Consider the following 17,190-nt stretch of genomic DNA (forward strand, 5'->3'; position numbering starts at 1 on the left):
ATGAGTTCAAGCCCCACATCGGGCTTGCTGCTCTCAGCACATAGTCCACTTCAGATCTTCTGTTATCTTCCCTTCCCTGCTTGCACTTTCTCACTCTATGTCTCTCAAAAATAAGTAAAACATTAACAAAATTTAAGAACTAGAATCTAAGTTCCAGGTCTACTGTTTAAATGTATTTTCTTTTGGACAACCAGATGGACAACACTAAAAGAGCCTAATTTCCACCAGTAAAGAAGCAGTTGTCTGTGGAATAGTTTATACTAGAAAAAAAACAATTTTAGAGGTGAAGGTGATCCCCCAGTTTTAGCTTTAAGAGCAAAGCTACGATTAGAGCCTGAAGAGTAATAAAGGTAAGAACAAAAGGTGGTATTGCCCCCAAAGTGTAATAGAAATTTAGGGAATTACCAGGTATGAATGGTCCTTGATAGATCAATAGTGTGCTCAAGGAGTAAAATACTGGAGTTTAGAAGTCCTGTTTCCTGGACCACTTGCCCAAAACCAAATCAGGACAAGAAGGAGCCTTAGGTTTATTGAATGTAGGTTCATCACCTTTGTCATTACTTTAGGAAATTGGAAACTTCTCTTGGTTTTGGATCACAGATAACTTTTTTGGTTCTCCCAGTCAGATACTTTGTCTGTCAACCAAAGGAGTTTCATTTCTGTCTTGCTATCTCTCTTGGACGTTAGTGACCTAAACTGATTTGTCAGTAATGCTTTGTGTTTAGAAAGAGTCTAGTTATATTTGTAGGTTCAGCCTCACCCAGTATTTCAACAGGAAGTGGGTGGATGCTTAAGTCTATAATGAGGCATTCTTCCTTGTGGTTGTTGCATAGTTGTGAGGACTGCTGTATGCAACAGTAAATTCATACTTCTTTAAACATTTTTGTAGACAGATTTAGATTACAGTAAGTCTGTGTATTGTCTGTCATTTTGAAATCAAATGATTATTTGACTTTTCAATTGGGATTTTGAACCCCTGTGGAATGCAAGAAATTTGTCTCTTGAAAGAGGAAACCGGTCTACAAAGTAAAGCTCTTCTCATAGGCCCCCATCCAAATTGCTGTTAACTGTAGAACAGTGGGAAATGCTGAAGTGAAAGCAGAAGTCCTAATTGTCACACATATAACATCCCCACATGTTCTCATCCCCTGCTACTGCTGATCAGCATTTTGGGGGTATGTTTCAAAGAGGAACTGCCTTGAGAAGCATTTCTGTTGTTATGGTTATTGCTATAGCTCAGATATACTTGTTTTGGGATGGAACCATAGAAATCTGCAGGCGTTGTCAGTGACCTTGGCTCTAAATGAAGCATTGTATATTTATTTATAATAAATAGCTAGTAATAAATATTACTACCAGAATGAGCAGTAATTTGTCTTCTGTCCTGGTAATAACAGGAATTCAGAGTGGGGTAAAGATGAATGTGTCCTCCCTCACATGTAGCCTTCCTTTATGACCTTCTTCCACCCTCTGTCTTTTTCACCTCACCCCAATTCTGCTTCACGGTGTTGGAATCAGAGTTGTGAGAGTGTAGGGTAGATGTCAAAGTCTCCTTTTGACTTTACACTGACCACATGTTATATATAAGTATTTTGTGATAACTTCTAATATATAGGCCTGTAGAATCTTACTGTTTGAAGGGACCTTAGAGAATACCTCATCCAGTCTCCATTTCAAAGCATGAATTCTGCCATGGTACTGACAGTCTAGACTGGTCCATATACTGCCAGGTCATGGCTAGGGAGGGATGCCTAAAGTCTTTTACTTGTTCTCAGACTCATTCTCAAGTCCCTTAAGCTGAAAATAGCCAGGAGTAAAGATGGGGTTGCTACTGAGTCTGGCTGCATGTCTGGAACTGTTCCAAAGCCAGTTTTTCCTTTGGACTTACTTGGATAGCCAACTCCCAGATCAGCCTGGGAGCCGCCCAGGATGTAAATAACTTAACCTTGGGGCTCTGTCTGAAACGTCCTTTGGACCATTCTGTATCCTGCAGGTCCTGGTAACTAGATGAATCTAGATGTGGAGGAGGGTTTGATTCATAGCCATGACCCATCCCTCTCTACAGTTCTTAGACCTGCTTCAGGCCTTGTGTTCAGAATGCAAGTCCATGTTGGCCAAGTAAGGAGGTTTTAGCAACTTAGAAGCAAATCTAGAAATTTTAGAACTTCTTAAAAATCATCTAGCTTAGTCTCTTTATTTTGCAGATGAGGAAACTGAAGCCCAGAGTGAGAATTATATCAATCATCTTTGATTTAGAAGACATTGTAGAAGTCATCCAATCTGACCTCTCAACATCAACATCCTACAGTCTGGGAATGTCTCCTGCAACATTCCTGATAGCTGGTCATCCACAGGACTGTACTGGGAACTCATAACCTCTGAAGAGAACCCATTCTAATATAGGACTGCTCTAATTAAAAGGAACTAGCTAAACTGAAGTCTGTTTCTCTATAACTTTTATCTCCGCAGTGGTCAGTCCTCTCCTGTGTAACATCTCCCAAGGTGTAAGACCTTCTCAAACCCCATATTAGCAAATATCATTATAGCATATAATTCCCTAATCAAAGTAAAATATAACTGAAAAAGAACTTTATTTTTTTGTTTGTTTTGCTGTTGTTGTTTTTGAGAGAGGGGGAATGTGTGTGAGCAATGGAAAGGGACAGAGGGAGAGTCTTAGGCAGGCTCCATACTCAGCGCAGAGCCCGACACAGGGCTCGATCTCAGGACCCTGAGATCATGACCTGAACTGAAATCAAGTATCAGACGCTTGGGGAGCCTGGGTGTCTGAGTTGGTTAATTGTTGGACTTTGGCTTAGGTCATGATCTTGCAGTTTGTGAGTTCGAGCCCCACGTTGAGCTCTGTGCTGACAGCTCAGAACCTGGAGCCTGCTTCCGATTCTGTGTGTGTCTCTCTCTCTGCCCCTCCCTGTTCGCACTCTGTTGTGTCTCTCAAAAAAATAATAAAACGTTTAAAAAAAAAAAAAGTGTAAGACACTTAGCCCACTCAGCCACCCAGGTGCCCCAGAACTTTATTGATCCTGGAAGACAGGTCATTCACTCTTTCATGGCTCCAAAACTTCTTTTGGCATCTAAGAACCACTACTTTCTTGGTTTTCTTCACTTTCTCTTTTTTTCTGTCACTGACACTAACATTTACTACCCCTTTTCATGATACTTTTAAAAAGAGACATATGTCTTATCACTTTGTGAGTATAACTGTACAAACCTATTGAGAGAGTAGCAAATAGGACTGAAGAGTTAGCCTTACCCCTACAACCTGTCCTCATTCATATTTGCTAGCTGTAGTGGGCCTCTCCATTTCTCCTGTCATTGTCTTAACCTGTGAAGAGTCCCAACTGATCTATTTATCTCCAGCCTTCTCCTGCCCAAATATAACTTCTTTGCTTCTGTTAGAATGACTTGTCTAAAATGCAAATTTGGCCATGTTACTTCCTTAATACGGTGGTTTCTCAACACCCAGTACTCCACAGATTTTCCACTAAATGACTACTGATGATAGAGGAGCCTTTCTCAACTGGATTTCCATGAGAGAATTAAACCCTAATGCCATTAGGCATCCATTGTATATAATGTATTAACTTTTTCTCCAATGCATCTGGAATGGTGCTAGTAGTTATGTACGGTCTTGAGGAGAATTGAGAAAATAGTCACTCTAATCATTTTCTTTGTTCTGTGGATCAGATGAGGAACTCAGTGTGAAAGAGTGGAGAGAGAGAGAATGTGTGTTCTTCAGGAGGTCCAGAAGCCTGGCTGGGAGCAACCTCTGGAGGAAATAAACCTCAGTAAATTTCATTTAAGTCCAGGGTTTCATCTTTACATTTGTTTCATCTTTACGTTCATCTTTGCGTTCTACCACATGATATGTCTATAGTTGAGGGTGTTTAAAAATATTTATCAATGCATAAAGTTGATTTTACAGTAAGATTTTCCTAGGGTCCATGGACTACAAACTAACCACCTTTTTATTTAGCCTTGTAGTAGACATTTTATGTATGTTACATTATTTAATGTCTCCAGGAAAATTGCCCAAGATCACATAGCTAGTAAGGTTATCAGAGTCACGGTACTAACCCTAGTATGTTTGAATGGCACAACTTGAAGCTGAGTTGAGTCAAGAGCCTTGAGAGTCTTTGCCCATTTCTAAGTTTATCTTCACTGGAATGTAGGCTTTTTTTTTTTTTTTCCTAACGAAGTTACTGTTGTGTTTCAGATCATGCATAATTCCATACTTCTTATGGTGAATATAACTAACTTAAAAAAATTTTTTTAAGGTTCTTGTTTATTTTTGAGAGAGAGAGAGAGAGAAGGAGACAGTGCACGAGCAGGGGAGGGGCATAGAGAGAGGGAGACACAGAATTGGAAGCAGGCTCCATCCAGGCTCTAAGCTGTCAGCACAGAGCCCGACTCAGGGCTCGAACTCACGAGCCATGAGATCATGAGCTGAAGTCAGACATCGAACTGGCTGAGCCACCCAGGTGCCCCAAAATATAATTAACTTTGATTATCCAAAAGGAAAATGAACAGTGATTCAGGTAATTCCGTATAACAGGGAATCTTGTTTCTCATTGGTGGTTCTGAAACATATTAAGTGGTTTTTTTTAGTAGCAGATTTACTTTTCTGTTTGTTTTGTCTTGATAGATATTGACATATTGTCATTTCTTGAGTACTGTCTGTGGTGTCTAAATGGGGTGTCTCTCCCAATCAGATGAGGGCCCCAAATGATCACTGATCAGGTGGAAGCTGATGGTGCAGGCAGTGCCAAGAATTCACCCAAGGCAGAACAAAGGAGATGGAAGTTTATTGAATACACCATAGGGGAACAGTGGGGAGGACAGCCAGGGGAAGGCTGTCTGTAATGAGGTATAGAGGTATAGAGGCTGTTTTTAAAGAGGGAAGGTGAAGGAGGTATGGGGACATATGGAATTCTCCCATTTTTGGTAGCTGTGCCTAGTTGCAAGTAGCCCGTTGGTCATTCAGGGCCTACGGATATTTTGAGGGGGTTACCTGATGGGTCTGTCTGTATTCAACCAGGTGGTCACTGTGGCCCTGTTTCTGCGTTCCATTGCTCAAGCCTGTTTGCCTAAAAGTGGCCTCTACACTCTCTAGCTGGTTGTGGGAACTGGTTTTTTTAGTGATAAGAAGCCATCTTGCTATTGGAAACTTGTATCCCATCCCCCCTCCCCCCACCATATGACGTAGAGTTGACTCCATTTGTGTTCTGCTTACTCAAGGCCCTTGGGAAAGTATAAATTCTAAAGTACCAAGGTGTTACAAGAACCTCCTCCTGGCCCCCAGTTCTACATGTACCTAGCCATCTGGAATCCAGTTTCCATTAGGTGTCCAGAGAGAACATCTGGAATGCCTTGTCAGTGGCCACATTTGATGTACAATTTCAAGGGGATCTGGCTCCTTTAGCTCCTCTGAGAAGCTGGAACAAGTACTGAAATGATTGCTAATAGAGGGAGCCACAGTGGCTGTTTTCAATCATCTCTGGCTGTACCATCGAATTTGATTCTTCCAGAAAGCTTGAAATTTGAGAGTATAAGAGCATCCAGAGGATGGTGTACAGAGCCCTGTGAGGTTCTTTCATTTGCAACCTCCTGCCTCCTTTCTTGTTCTAAACTCTTTCACCAGTGAGTTAGTTACTAATGATTGCATCTTAGTACCTCTGCACCATGTAGAGAAGAGGAGTTCAACTGGAAGGGAGAGTCCAGAGTTTGGATTAGAAAACCTGTTGAGTCAAAGGGGAATTTAGCAGAGGAACGGAATGAAAATTATTTCCTTAGACAGTAGACAAATATTCAGGAAACACCTCTGCACCCCAAAGATAGGCACAGCTGCCACACAGTGACTATTAAAGGGAGGTTCAGAGTTATGAGCAAACAGCTGATTCTCTTGGTTCTTGGGCTGTTGCTGTTGGTGACAGGAAATCTTGTTCCCCAAGCTGCTGGCTTCCTGTTTTATTTTTACTCTTAGTAGATCAGAATGTCCATAACAAGGAGCAGTCTGTTCCAAAGGGTTCTACTCCCCCTTTGAGCCTGAAGGGCTTTTTTTTTCCTTTTTCTTTTGGTCAGACAATATGTTGGTTCACTTCTAAGATTTGTAATACTTAGCTTTTTGTATTCACAATCAACTTTTTTTGGTGATGAGCTGGTGTTTTAAGATTTGATGTAAGTAAACCTGTTTTGCCTTTTTTTTTTTTTTCGTTTTAATTAAATGAAGAATTGGGAATACTGGGGACTTGGGTGTGTTACCTTTATGCTTTACCTTTTCATTTGAAGTGAATTTGCATTTTCCCTAGCATGAAAACCATTAGGCTGTTTTAAATTTCTTTAGTTTCACGAGATACAGAAACAGGAACAGCCTGGTATGCCTTGGCTGTAGTCATACCCATTTTGTTGAGACTAAAACCTCCTCCTATCCTTGTAAAGCTAGGAATTTGGTAATCTAATTCTAAAACAATAGCTCAGCATGAACCTGAAGTGGTGGGGATTTCCTAGGGAAAGGGGCTCAGCTGACAGGATAAGAAACGGTAACTGGAAGGTTTCCGGATCTGCTCCAGACACTTCCTGCCGGCTCAAGAGCCTTTTGGCCCAGGTGTGTTGATCCGGATACGAATATGAGAGAGAAAGGGAGCTCTTGGGTAGATGAGAAAGGACTAGGGAATCTTAGAGCACAGTTTGCTTTAGCATCATGTTTGACATATTGAACGTGTAAAATTTTCCTTGATATTCTTTAATTCTGTCAATTTACAGGCTAAACTTTAGTAGTGTTAATAGACACTGGCAGCTAGCGTTTAGTTGTACATTAACAGTCATCCATCAGGGAAGAACTGGAGAAGTTATGTCCTGATGTAGATCAATGGAATTGCTATTGGCAACTTAATTTCCGTTGTGGAGATGATCAGATGACAGCAGCTCTTTTTTGATCCTTATAATTGATCATCTGGAATCTGATCTGTCCTGATTATGGACACACCAAGGATAGGATCTGTCCGTACTATCCAGAGCCTGCTGAATGGACTGTTTTCTGACCATGCCTCCTTGCCTCTGGAGACTCTTGTTGGTTGGAGCGTCGTTGTTATTTTAAGGTTTTTAGGTTTTTATGCTGCCTATGTAACTCAGCCAGCAGTCACTAGTTCAGAATTTCTAAACTGATCCGGCAAGCCTTCTAATAGCAAACCTTAAAGATTGGGGCGGGGGGAGCTTAAAAAAGAAGAAATGATGGGGGAGAGATTTTTTTTAAAGCTGTTTTAGATCAGAACAAGACAAAAGAAAAAAAAGACTCGCACAGCCCTAGTGTGCCTGGAATTTGTGGTTGAGTAATACTTTCCTGTTATTTCTTTTTTAGGTTGTTTTTCATCATTCAGAACATTGCCTGAAGCAGGTCCACCATGCCGTTAGTAACGAGGAACATCGAGCCAAGGCACCTGTGCCGTCAGACGTTGCCTAGCGTTAGAAGCGAGCTGGAATGCGTGACCAACATCACCCTGGCAAATGTCATCCGACAGCTGGGCAGCCTGAGTGAGTGCCGCAGAGAGCCTGTGCTTTGCCCTCAGGGGTCGTTGGTGCTCTTTATTTAGTTTCCTTCTCCTCCCGTGCTCCTATTTCTCCCCCATCTGCCTTCCCTAGGTAATGCGAAAATGTATCCCTCCCCCTCTCCCCAAAGAGAGGTTCATTTTTGGTACAGAATTCTTCCCCTCAACCTTTTCTTCATCTACCACCACCCTCTAGGTTCCCTCCACCTCCCCCTCCACCTGCTTCAAAAGAAATCTGTGGGAAGGGTGGCAGGAAGGGCTGCAGCAGAAACTGCAGATGGAATGACAGAGCAGAATTCTCTGTGTGTAAAGTGGGAGGTTCACAGAGCAGTATCTTGGGTTGGGGAATGTGCCCGTAATTGCACGAGCTGTTCAATGTAGCTGACTTTGTTGAAGCCTCAAATGTGCCAATAGTCTTTCTCTACCCTACACCCCCTCCCCCAACTTTTCTTCCCAAAGAAGAGTAAAGCAAACATGCACTCAGATTCTAGCTGACTTGTGTACCCCGGTACACATTTAATTGTGCTGCAAGCCCCCAGGTCCAAGTTCAGGGTGCAAATTACTTTTGCAGTCTCTAGGGTATTGGGAATTTTGCAAGCTGCATGAACACACAATGACACAAAGTGTAGCTGGAGCCGTTCTTCTCTAGCAAGAAGACGGTTGTTAGCCCAGTCTGTTTTGGAGTTGAGGGAAAGCCAGCTCAATGATATTTTTGTTGTTGTTGTTGTTGTTGTTTTAATTGGCAAGAATGAATGAGACTGCCTAGGGTGGAGTACGTGCATGGTTTGGATTTCATTGTGAATCAAGCTGACTTTGTTTGAAGCTGAGGTAGGGGAAGGGCAGACGCTTGGATAGGCTCTGCGTTTGTCTTAGTGCCACTCCAGCTCCCATAAGAACCTTCGTCAAATTGCCATTTTAGTGATCTTCCTTAGCAAAGGCATCTTGGTATGAATTCTTTCAGACATTCACCCCTTCTATTGAATCACTACTACCCTTAGTGAAGGCAGTGGGGTATCAGGAAAGCCTGCATTCCCCCAGATAGTAACAGGCCCTGCCTTTAAAACAGGGGCCTGAGGAGACAGAGTTCTGCGACCATATGATGTATGGGGTCTGAGATTCCTAAGCCTTTTCCTAGCTCCAGAGGCCATCTCTGTTGATCTAGGGTTTAGAGAAACCTGGATGGGGCGTCACGAAGAAACGAAACCCTGCCAGTGCCCGTCTTACACAAAGGAACATTGACAGCAGTGCAGTAGCAGTGCAGCTGACAAGGAAGCACATGAAGGCTGTAGAGAGCCTCAGTGCTTCTTAAAAGCATCATTTCTGCTTCTGTCACCCTGAGAAGGCCAAATGGGTGCAAGTCAATCACACACCGGTTCCTTCTCCATAGGACAAAGGACATCTAGCTAATGATGCTTCTTACTCTCACTCAGCAGGAGTTATGCTCTCTCTCAGGTGTTTTTCCAGGGTAGTGTTGATGGATGTCATTGCTCACTCTCTCACTTGTGATCAGACCACTCCCATCTTGAAGAAGCTGATCTGAGGGCCAGGATTGGTTTGTACCTACAGAAACAAGATTTCCTCACACTGTAGAGCTAACTGACCCTTTTTTTTTTTTATCCAATAAACATGTATTGAACATATTTTATGTGCCAGATGCTGAGGGAATAGAGTGATAATAAGAAATGATCTCTGCCAGGGGCGCCTGGGTGGCTCAGTCAGTTGAGCGTCTGACTTCGGCTCAGGTCATGATCTCACGGTTCATGGGTTCAAGCCCCACATCGGGCTCTGTGCTGACAGCTCGGAGCCTGGAGCCTGCTTTGGATTCTGTGTCTCCTTCTCTCTCTGCCCCTCCCCTGCTCATGCTCTGTATCTCTCTGTCTCTCAAAAATAAATGTAAAAAATAAAGAAAAAAGGTCTCTGCTTTATAGGAGCTTATAATCTACCAGAGGAGACAGAAATAAATAATTTTTAAGGGGAGAGGGCGATGAGAGGGGAACTCACATTTGTTGATTGCCCACTTTATGCCAGGTTTTAATAGGATCTTGACATAGATCTCATTTAATCTATTCAGTGATCCTGTGAGGGTAGGTGGTGGTATTCCCGTTTTTCAGGTGAAGAAATGAAGGCTCAGAAAAGTAACTTGCCTAGAGAGACAACAGCCAGTAAGAGGTAAAGTAAGATTTCCAAAGAATTTCTCTGCTCTGTCTCTGCCAACACCACCCTGGTTTAGACCTTCGTTAACTCTCACCTAAACTGTTCCCTTGGGGTGCCTGGGTGGCTCAGTGGGCTAAGTGTCTGACTTCGGCCCAGGTCATGATCTCACAGTTTGTAAGTTCAAGCCCCACAATAGGCTCTGTGCAGACAGCGCGGAGCCTGCTTGGGATTCTGTCTCCCTCTCTCTCTCTCTGCCCCACCCCTGCGTGCGTGCGCTTTCTCTCTCTCTCTCTCTCTCCCTTTCTCTCTCTAAGTAAATAAATAAAGTTAAAAAAAGAAATAGAGGCGCCTGGGTTACTTAGTCGTTTGGGCATCCGACTTTGGCTCAGGTCATGATCTCACGGCTCATGGGTTCGAGCCCTGCGGCCTGCTCTGCACTGACAGCTCAGAGCCAGGAGCCTGCTTGGAATTTTGTGTCTCTCTCTCTCTCTGCTCTTCCTCCACTTGTGCTTTGTCTCTCTCTCTCACAAATAAGCAAACATAATAAAAAATAATAAAATTAACTGTTGCCTTAGCCTCCCTCTGGCCTCCCTTTCTCTATCAGTCCTCTTAAATATATAAACCTAAAGATCTTACAAATCTTAAAACTTGTATCCCTGCCAGAGTGGTCTGCTCAAAATGCAAATTTCACTTTTTACTTTTATAATTCTGAATTATTTGACTTTTTAAAAGTTAAGTCTGTGGGGCGCCTGGGTGGCTTGGTCGGTTAAGCGTCCGACTTCGGCTCAGGTCATGATCTCACAGTCCGTGAGTTCGAGCCCCGCGTCGGGCTCTCTGCTGACAGCTCAGAGCCTGGAGCCTGTTTCGGATTCTGTGTCTCCCTCTCTCTCTGCCCCTCCCCTGTTCATGCTCTGTCTCTCTCTGTCTCAAAAATAAATAAACGTTAAAAAAAAAAATTAAAAAAAAATAAAAAAAATAAAAATAAAAAATAAAATAAAAGTTAAGTCTGTGTTAACTTTTGCAATTTAAAAGTTTTTTGTTTTTTGTTTTTTTAATGTCTGTTTATTTTGAGAGAGAGCAGAGAAAGGGCAGAGAAAGAGAATCCCAAACAGGCTCCACACTCATCATGAAGCCTAACACAGAGCTCCATCTCATGACCATGAGATCACGACCTGAGACGAAATCAAGAGTCAGATGCTTAACCATCTGAGCCACCCAGGTGCCCCAAAAGTGTTTTAAAAATAAGAGTACAAGGGTGCCTGGGTGGCTCAGTCGATTAAACGTCCAACTCTTGGTTTCGGCCTACGTCATGATCCCACAGATTATGATAATGAGCCCTGAGCTGTTGAGATCGAGCCCTGAGGAATCTGCTTAAGATTCTCTCTCTCCCTCTCCCTATCCCCTTCCCTGCTCCCCTACTCGAATGAATGAATGAACAAAAAATAAATGTATACATACATACATACGTACGTACGTACATATGTACGTACATAAGAGTGCAAATGTTAGAAATCTCCCCTGTTCCTTACTGTGGAATTGTTTAAGTTTCTTGGCCTGGCATTCAAGACTTTTCAAGACCCGCCTTCCTTTCAAATCTCATTTTCTGCCATCCATCTTCTCCCGTTTTATAATCCTTTTATTTTTTATTTTATTAAAAAAATTTTTAATATTTATTTTTGAAGGAAAGAGAGAGCATGAGAAGGGGAGGAGCAGAGAGAGAAAGGGAGACACAAAATCGGAAGCAGACTCCAGGCTCTGAGCTGTCAGCACAGAGCAGGACGCAGGGCTTGAACTCACAAACCATGAGATCATGATCTGAACTGAAGTCGGACGCATGCCCAACTGACTGAGCCACCCAGGCACCCCTCCCATTTTATAATCTTTTTAAAAGATTTTTTTTTTTTAATGAGAAAGAAGGAAAAGAGGGAAAAGGAAGGAAGAATGATTTATCACTTATAGTATTTGTGAGAGAGATCATACTCTCATACTTGCATGCGATGCCCTTGCTGTTTCCTGCCTGGAGTACCCTCACCATCCTTGCAGCTGCTCTTGCAAGGCCTAGCTCAAGGATCTCTTCTAGGTTGGACTAAGTGCTCCTCTGAGCTATATCATTACTTGCCACATTGTGTTGAAACTTTTCTGTATCTCTTATACTAAATTAAAAGTTCTCTGAAGGCAGAAATCACGTCTTGTTTATCCTTGAACCCCAGTGTTTTATCTTGTGTAGAATCTGGCACCCAGTAGAAGCTCAGTAAATGTTTGTTGAATGATGCATGCCTGTGTTCTCTCCACCATTCCATGCTGTCAGTGCACAGAGAACACAGGGAAGGAAGTAGTACTCTGTATGGGGATTCAGTGCATGGTGTGGGGGCATAGGGAGAGTTAGGGAATGCTTCTTAGAAGAGGGTAGATTCACACCAGGCCTCCAAAGATGACTAGTATTTCATCTAGCAGAGAGCGGCACAGGGACAAGTTCATATGTACTTCATAGTCATGACCTTGTCTTCGTGTGCTGTAGCCCGAAGTTCTTGGCCTAGTAGGCAAAGTGTGATTATGGAGTGGATAAGGCATAAAATTAAAAATTCCACAGCCTTGGATTGCTGCATGATAGCATATCCAGAATTTTTATTTTCCCTCAGTGCAGGGAGATTGGCATTTCACATACTAGGTTGCCATATCTTAGGAGATATAGGCACAGCCCAGCCAGCCTGCACTTTTGAATTAGTATCCTGACCACCTGGTAGAATGGAACCCCCACTTGGGTCATTAAGAAATCATGCTATGATACTGGGTTTTCTGAGCATACTGGGGCCATGCCCCTGGGGGCTCCAAGACTCCCACTCAGACTTCAACAAGAGCAACTTCACAGTTTTAAAAATCAGTTTTACCTGTTCATTTCCACATAGGCTTTCATTTGAAGAGTTCTGCTAAGGAAAAAAATAAATTAAAGACTGCTTCTGGATTCTTTTTTGCAAAATGTGTTTGATAACTATTATGAATGTCCTGATGTGATAATGGGTGTATCTTGGTAATCTGAATGAAATTTAACTCTGTACAAGGCACTTTGGTTTTCTCCTATATAAGTATCACACTTCTGTTTTCAGAGATTGGAGTAGTTTTTAGTACTTGAAGAATAGGGGCTATCATATTACTGACTGGAATTATATCTTAAATTTCTTGTAAGTGTAAAATAGGATATTTAGATACACTCTTGAAAGTCATCTGATGTGGTTGAGCAGTATAAGGGAGAATTTCGTTGTAACAACTTACATTTTTAGCTTGTTTAATCCTATGACAGTTTAGTAAGGTTGATACAGTTATCCCCATTTTACAGATGAGGAAACTGAGGCTGAGACATTGTGACTTGCTGAAGAGTACACAGGTATAAATAGAAAGAACTGAGACTTAAATCCAGACTTTTCTGATTGAAGTCTGCTGCTTTTTCCATACATCATCTTGTAGTTCTGAGTAGGCCCAGGGCCTGAGGGGATGATGTGACAGTGGGGAAACCTTCACACCACCTCACTCCCTCTTCAAACAGCATTCTCAACGTTAGCATGTTTATATGTTGGGGGTAAGATTTTATCTTGAAAATCACTGTGCCACATTCAGCCACTACTCACGTTACCACTACTCCCTTCACTGAGGAACAGAAAATCCTGGGTACTCTCTTGGTGACCTAAGGGTGGGTTGATTTGGGGTTTTCTTTTCCTCCAGAATAGCTCATCGGTTGACTGGTTGATTGATTGATTGATTGAGGTTTTGTTTTGTTTGAACTAATCTCCATGCCCAAGATGGTCTTGAACTCATGACCCCGAGATCAAGAGCCGCATACTCTGCCAACTAAGCCAGCCAGGTGCCCTGGTTAACAGATATTTTTGAGCCTGGTCTATTTTCCACACATAATGCTGCATGTTTCTCTGCTTTAGCTTTCCAATCGGTTTTCCATTACCTGGTTGAGCATGATGCAGTATGGTCTTTATAGGACTTAGCTGTATTATGGACAGGGATCAGATAGGATCCTCTGCCAATTTGTGTTCTTTGAGCCCAGGAGCTTCCCATGGTTGTTTAAATCGCAAAATCGTTCAGTGTGCAAAGACTTGTTCCTTCTTGATTAGAAACTCCTTATCGACTAAATTTACCAGCAATTCAAAATATGCTGTTGATTGGTCTTATCCTTACTCTCCAGGTTACACTGGGAAGGTGAGCTGTAGTTAGTTCACCCTGAAGGTGCAGTTTTGGCCTTTTGACTAATATTTTTCCCCTCAAGTGTGGACTAAGCATACATGTAGTTTCAAAGCTAAGAATCAGAGCCTACTTAAAATAGTTCTCAATAGTTTTTTTGGTTGGGCACAGTGACTTCTGCCTACCTTCACCTTGCAAGTTAAGAAACTCAGATGATATATTTATTCATATGTACCACTTTTCATTCCTAGCAAGAATGTGCTTTGTGGCTTAGAATGACAATATGGAGGTAGTGTCAAATTGCTGTTCGGTTTCTTTGGCTGCAAATTCTCCTTGCATTCCAGGGTTGAAAGTACGAACTCTTTTCTTTTTCTAAAAAAATAAGATATTGCAGAAAGAGACCACTGGTATGTTGGTTTTCAGGGAGGGCTTGAAAGTTTCAGCTTTTCACTTCTTCCTTGAGATGTAAATTTGAAGGATTATAACCTAAAGCAAAGACTTCCAAAGTTGTGTGTTATAAAACATAAGATAACCTTCTCACCCATTAGAAGAAGTTATAAGTCTGTGCTGTGAATTGTTGATAAGTTCAAGGCCCCTCGAAGATACCACAACTCATCATGGTTGTTGAATGTACTTTGGAGGCTCCATTGAGGATGTAATTTCTTATTTTTCATGTTAATGGTAGACACCTACAAGGTCCTTGTAACTCCCAGTCTGTTTCCAAGAACCATTTTACAAGGTGCTTTTACCAAGCAGCAAGGGGGTAAGGGCTGTAGGCATATGTCTACATATTGTCTGCTCTTCCAGGATTAATTTTTTGTATTGCACCTTTTGGTGTTATTCATCCTGCATTGAGTTCGTGACTGTTCAGAGTTTGCCAAGAAGACTATTAGAGAACATAAGCAGACTGCTCAAACTATGGACTGCTCAAACTCTGTATCTATCTATGAAGAGCAAGCATCTGCATGTAACCCAAACCATCTTAGGGGGTGTGTGCGTGTGTTGGGGAGGTGGGGAGTAAAATCTATAGTAGCCAGTTTTTCTAACCATTTATGTCATTTTTATGCACTAGTGACTTGGTTTCTTTGCTCTTTCAGGTAAATATGCAGAGGACATTGTTGGAGAGCTCTTTACTCAGGCAAATACCTTTGCCTCTCGGGTAAGCTCCCTTGCTGAGAGGGTCGACCGCCTACAAGTTAAAGTCACTCAGCTGGATCCCAAGGAAGAAGAAGGTAAGGAAGCTGAGCTCAGCATTTGCAGGCTTTGCTGAGCAGTTTCTTAGAGTTTTTTTTTTCCTGATTTATAAAAAAGTAAAGGGAAAAATCACAGAGACCTATGGAGTTCTGCTTTGAAATGACACAAGCCTGGGTGGTGTAAAGAAACCTTTTTAGCTCTACCACACCCCCACACACTCCCTCTCTCCCATTCCCCCAATTCTTGCTCAAATGCCCCCTCCCCCAGTCGTATTTTGTTACCATAAAAGTACTTGGAAGATTCATTCCTCCCAAGGAGAGGCCTGCTAGATCTGGCCACATAGTAAACCTTTGTGTTGCCTCATTTTGTTCAGTCGTGAAATGGCTGGGCTGCTGACAGCCTTGTGGGGCTTCCCCAGAGGGGGAGGAAAAAAAACCTGGCTGCAGACAGCCGCAGCCAAGAAACGCAGCAGCTGAGGCCTCTCAGACTGGTGTGACTCAGTGTTTGCTCAAATAGCCTGTCGTCCATTTTCTAATGCCTTCCATCTTCTCTCAGTGTCACTGCAAGGAATCAACACCCGAAAGGCCTTCAGAAGCTCTACCATTCAAGACCAGAAGCTTTTCGACAGAAACTCTCTCCCAGTACCTGTCTTAGAAACATATAACACCTGTGATACTCCTCCACCTCTCAACAATCTTACCCCTTACAGGTAACCTGGCTAGTTCCTCCCTTTTTCAACCTGTGGTTAACAGCACTAGAGTGTCTTTTTATTTAAAGATGTTTACATCAGAGGATTGTATCAAAAAGCTTACTACCTACCCCAGAGTTGTTTGTGGCAGCAGAAGCTAATATTTACCGTATAAACACTTGTCACTTATTATTGTTTGGTTTCTGAAATTCATAGTAAATATAATATGTATTGAAAGTTTGCCATAACATTGCATGCTGCAGAGTTTAATTTGGTGTAAGCCAGGTCCATCTTGGATTCTGTCCAAGGAATTTAGTTATTATAGAACCAAAAGGACTTTGTTACAAGGCAGTCCTAGAGCATGCATCCCAGGGGCAGCATTCTAGCAAGGCTCCCACTTACTCAGAAACCACTAGATTACCAGATGTTTGGGTGTGTTAGTGGGGCTAGCTTTGTGGACTGGCTGCTCTGGGCCCTGAGGGTCCTTCAGAGCTTAAGGAATAATTGGTATCCTTCCAAATGAGTGTCTTTACTTTGTTTAGAACATCCTTTCGACACTCCCCTCTGCAAAGACCTATGCTGCTGCAGCTAAACTTGAGAAAGAAGGTAGCCTTATAGACAGCTTAAAGCCCTTCCCCCCTCCAGTGGTCTGTAGTGTGATCATCCTGCAAAAAAACACTGAGCAGGGGCAGAAAGCGAATATTTATCTTGCTTGTATCCATAAATATCTTTGGAACAGGTAAAAAGTAATTACAGATAGCTGGAGGCAGATGTCTTCTGTGAGACATGGGTATACTGCAAAGTAGAATGTGTGTGTGAAACTCAAGGACACCCACCTGATCCAGGGAGCCTGGAATAGGAGCATGGTAGCTATTCACACAGGATAAAAGTACATAGCATCTATCCTGCATTATTACTGCGTAAAATTATGTTTGCACCTTGGCTTTCAAAGGGGCTAGCTGGCAGAGCAGGGCAGAGATTTGACTCTGTAGCCTCCATCATTTATCAAGTTGGATTTGGGCAGAGGGGTTTCAGGGCAAGAAGGGAGTGTACACCTGATATTGAAGGGAGTATGACATACGACAAAGGGCTTGTGTGATAGGATAGGGTAAACAAATGATATTAAGACAAGTTTATTTTCCAGTTAATGGTATTTTCTTACTTATCATTCTCCTCTCAATTATCTAGATTTGGCCTAACAGAAATGAGCAATGGTGTAGCTAACTCAGAATAAGATTTAATATAAAAATCATTAGTGTTTGATTTGGAAATGCTTTCTGTGTGTTGTGACAGGATTGGAGGCCAGGGAATGGAATTGCTTTTCTAATTCTTTCTAGTTTAGAATAGTGCTAAAATAAATGTCCACCCCTACCTAGCACATACTTTTTAGAAAGTGAGAGAGACTTAGTC

At 42.3% G+C, this 17,190-nt stretch overlaps 1 protein-coding gene across 3 annotated transcripts in view; it reads left to right on the top strand.

The window, feature by feature from the left end:
- Positions 1 to 17,190, top strand: part of WASF2 (WASP family member 2) — a 72,903-nt gene that overhangs the window by 43,757 nt on the left and 11,956 nt on the right. For 2 of the 3 annotated variants that reach the window (XM_019432395.2, XM_019432397.2), the window contains exons 2-4: positions 7,373 to 7,545; positions 14,996 to 15,130; positions 15,648 to 15,801. In XM_019432395.2, the coding sequence (XP_019287940.1) occupies positions 7,416 to 7,545; positions 14,996 to 15,130; positions 15,648 to 15,801 (419 nt within the window). In that variant the 5' untranslated portion in view covers positions 7,373 to 7,415. Of the gene's footprint in view, positions 1 to 6,014; positions 6,193 to 7,372; positions 7,546 to 14,995; positions 15,131 to 15,647; positions 15,802 to 17,190 lie in introns of those variants that run through there. The other variant, XM_019432396.2, reaches the window with a different exon arrangement.

This window comes from Panthera pardus, unplaced genomic scaffold (assembly GCF_024362965.1).
Source record: "Panthera pardus isolate Hobbes unplaced genomic scaffold, ASM2436296v1 HiC_scaffold_11, whole genome shotgun sequence".
NCBI classification, from domain to species: domain Eukaryota; kingdom Metazoa; phylum Chordata; class Mammalia; order Carnivora; family Felidae; genus Panthera; species Panthera pardus.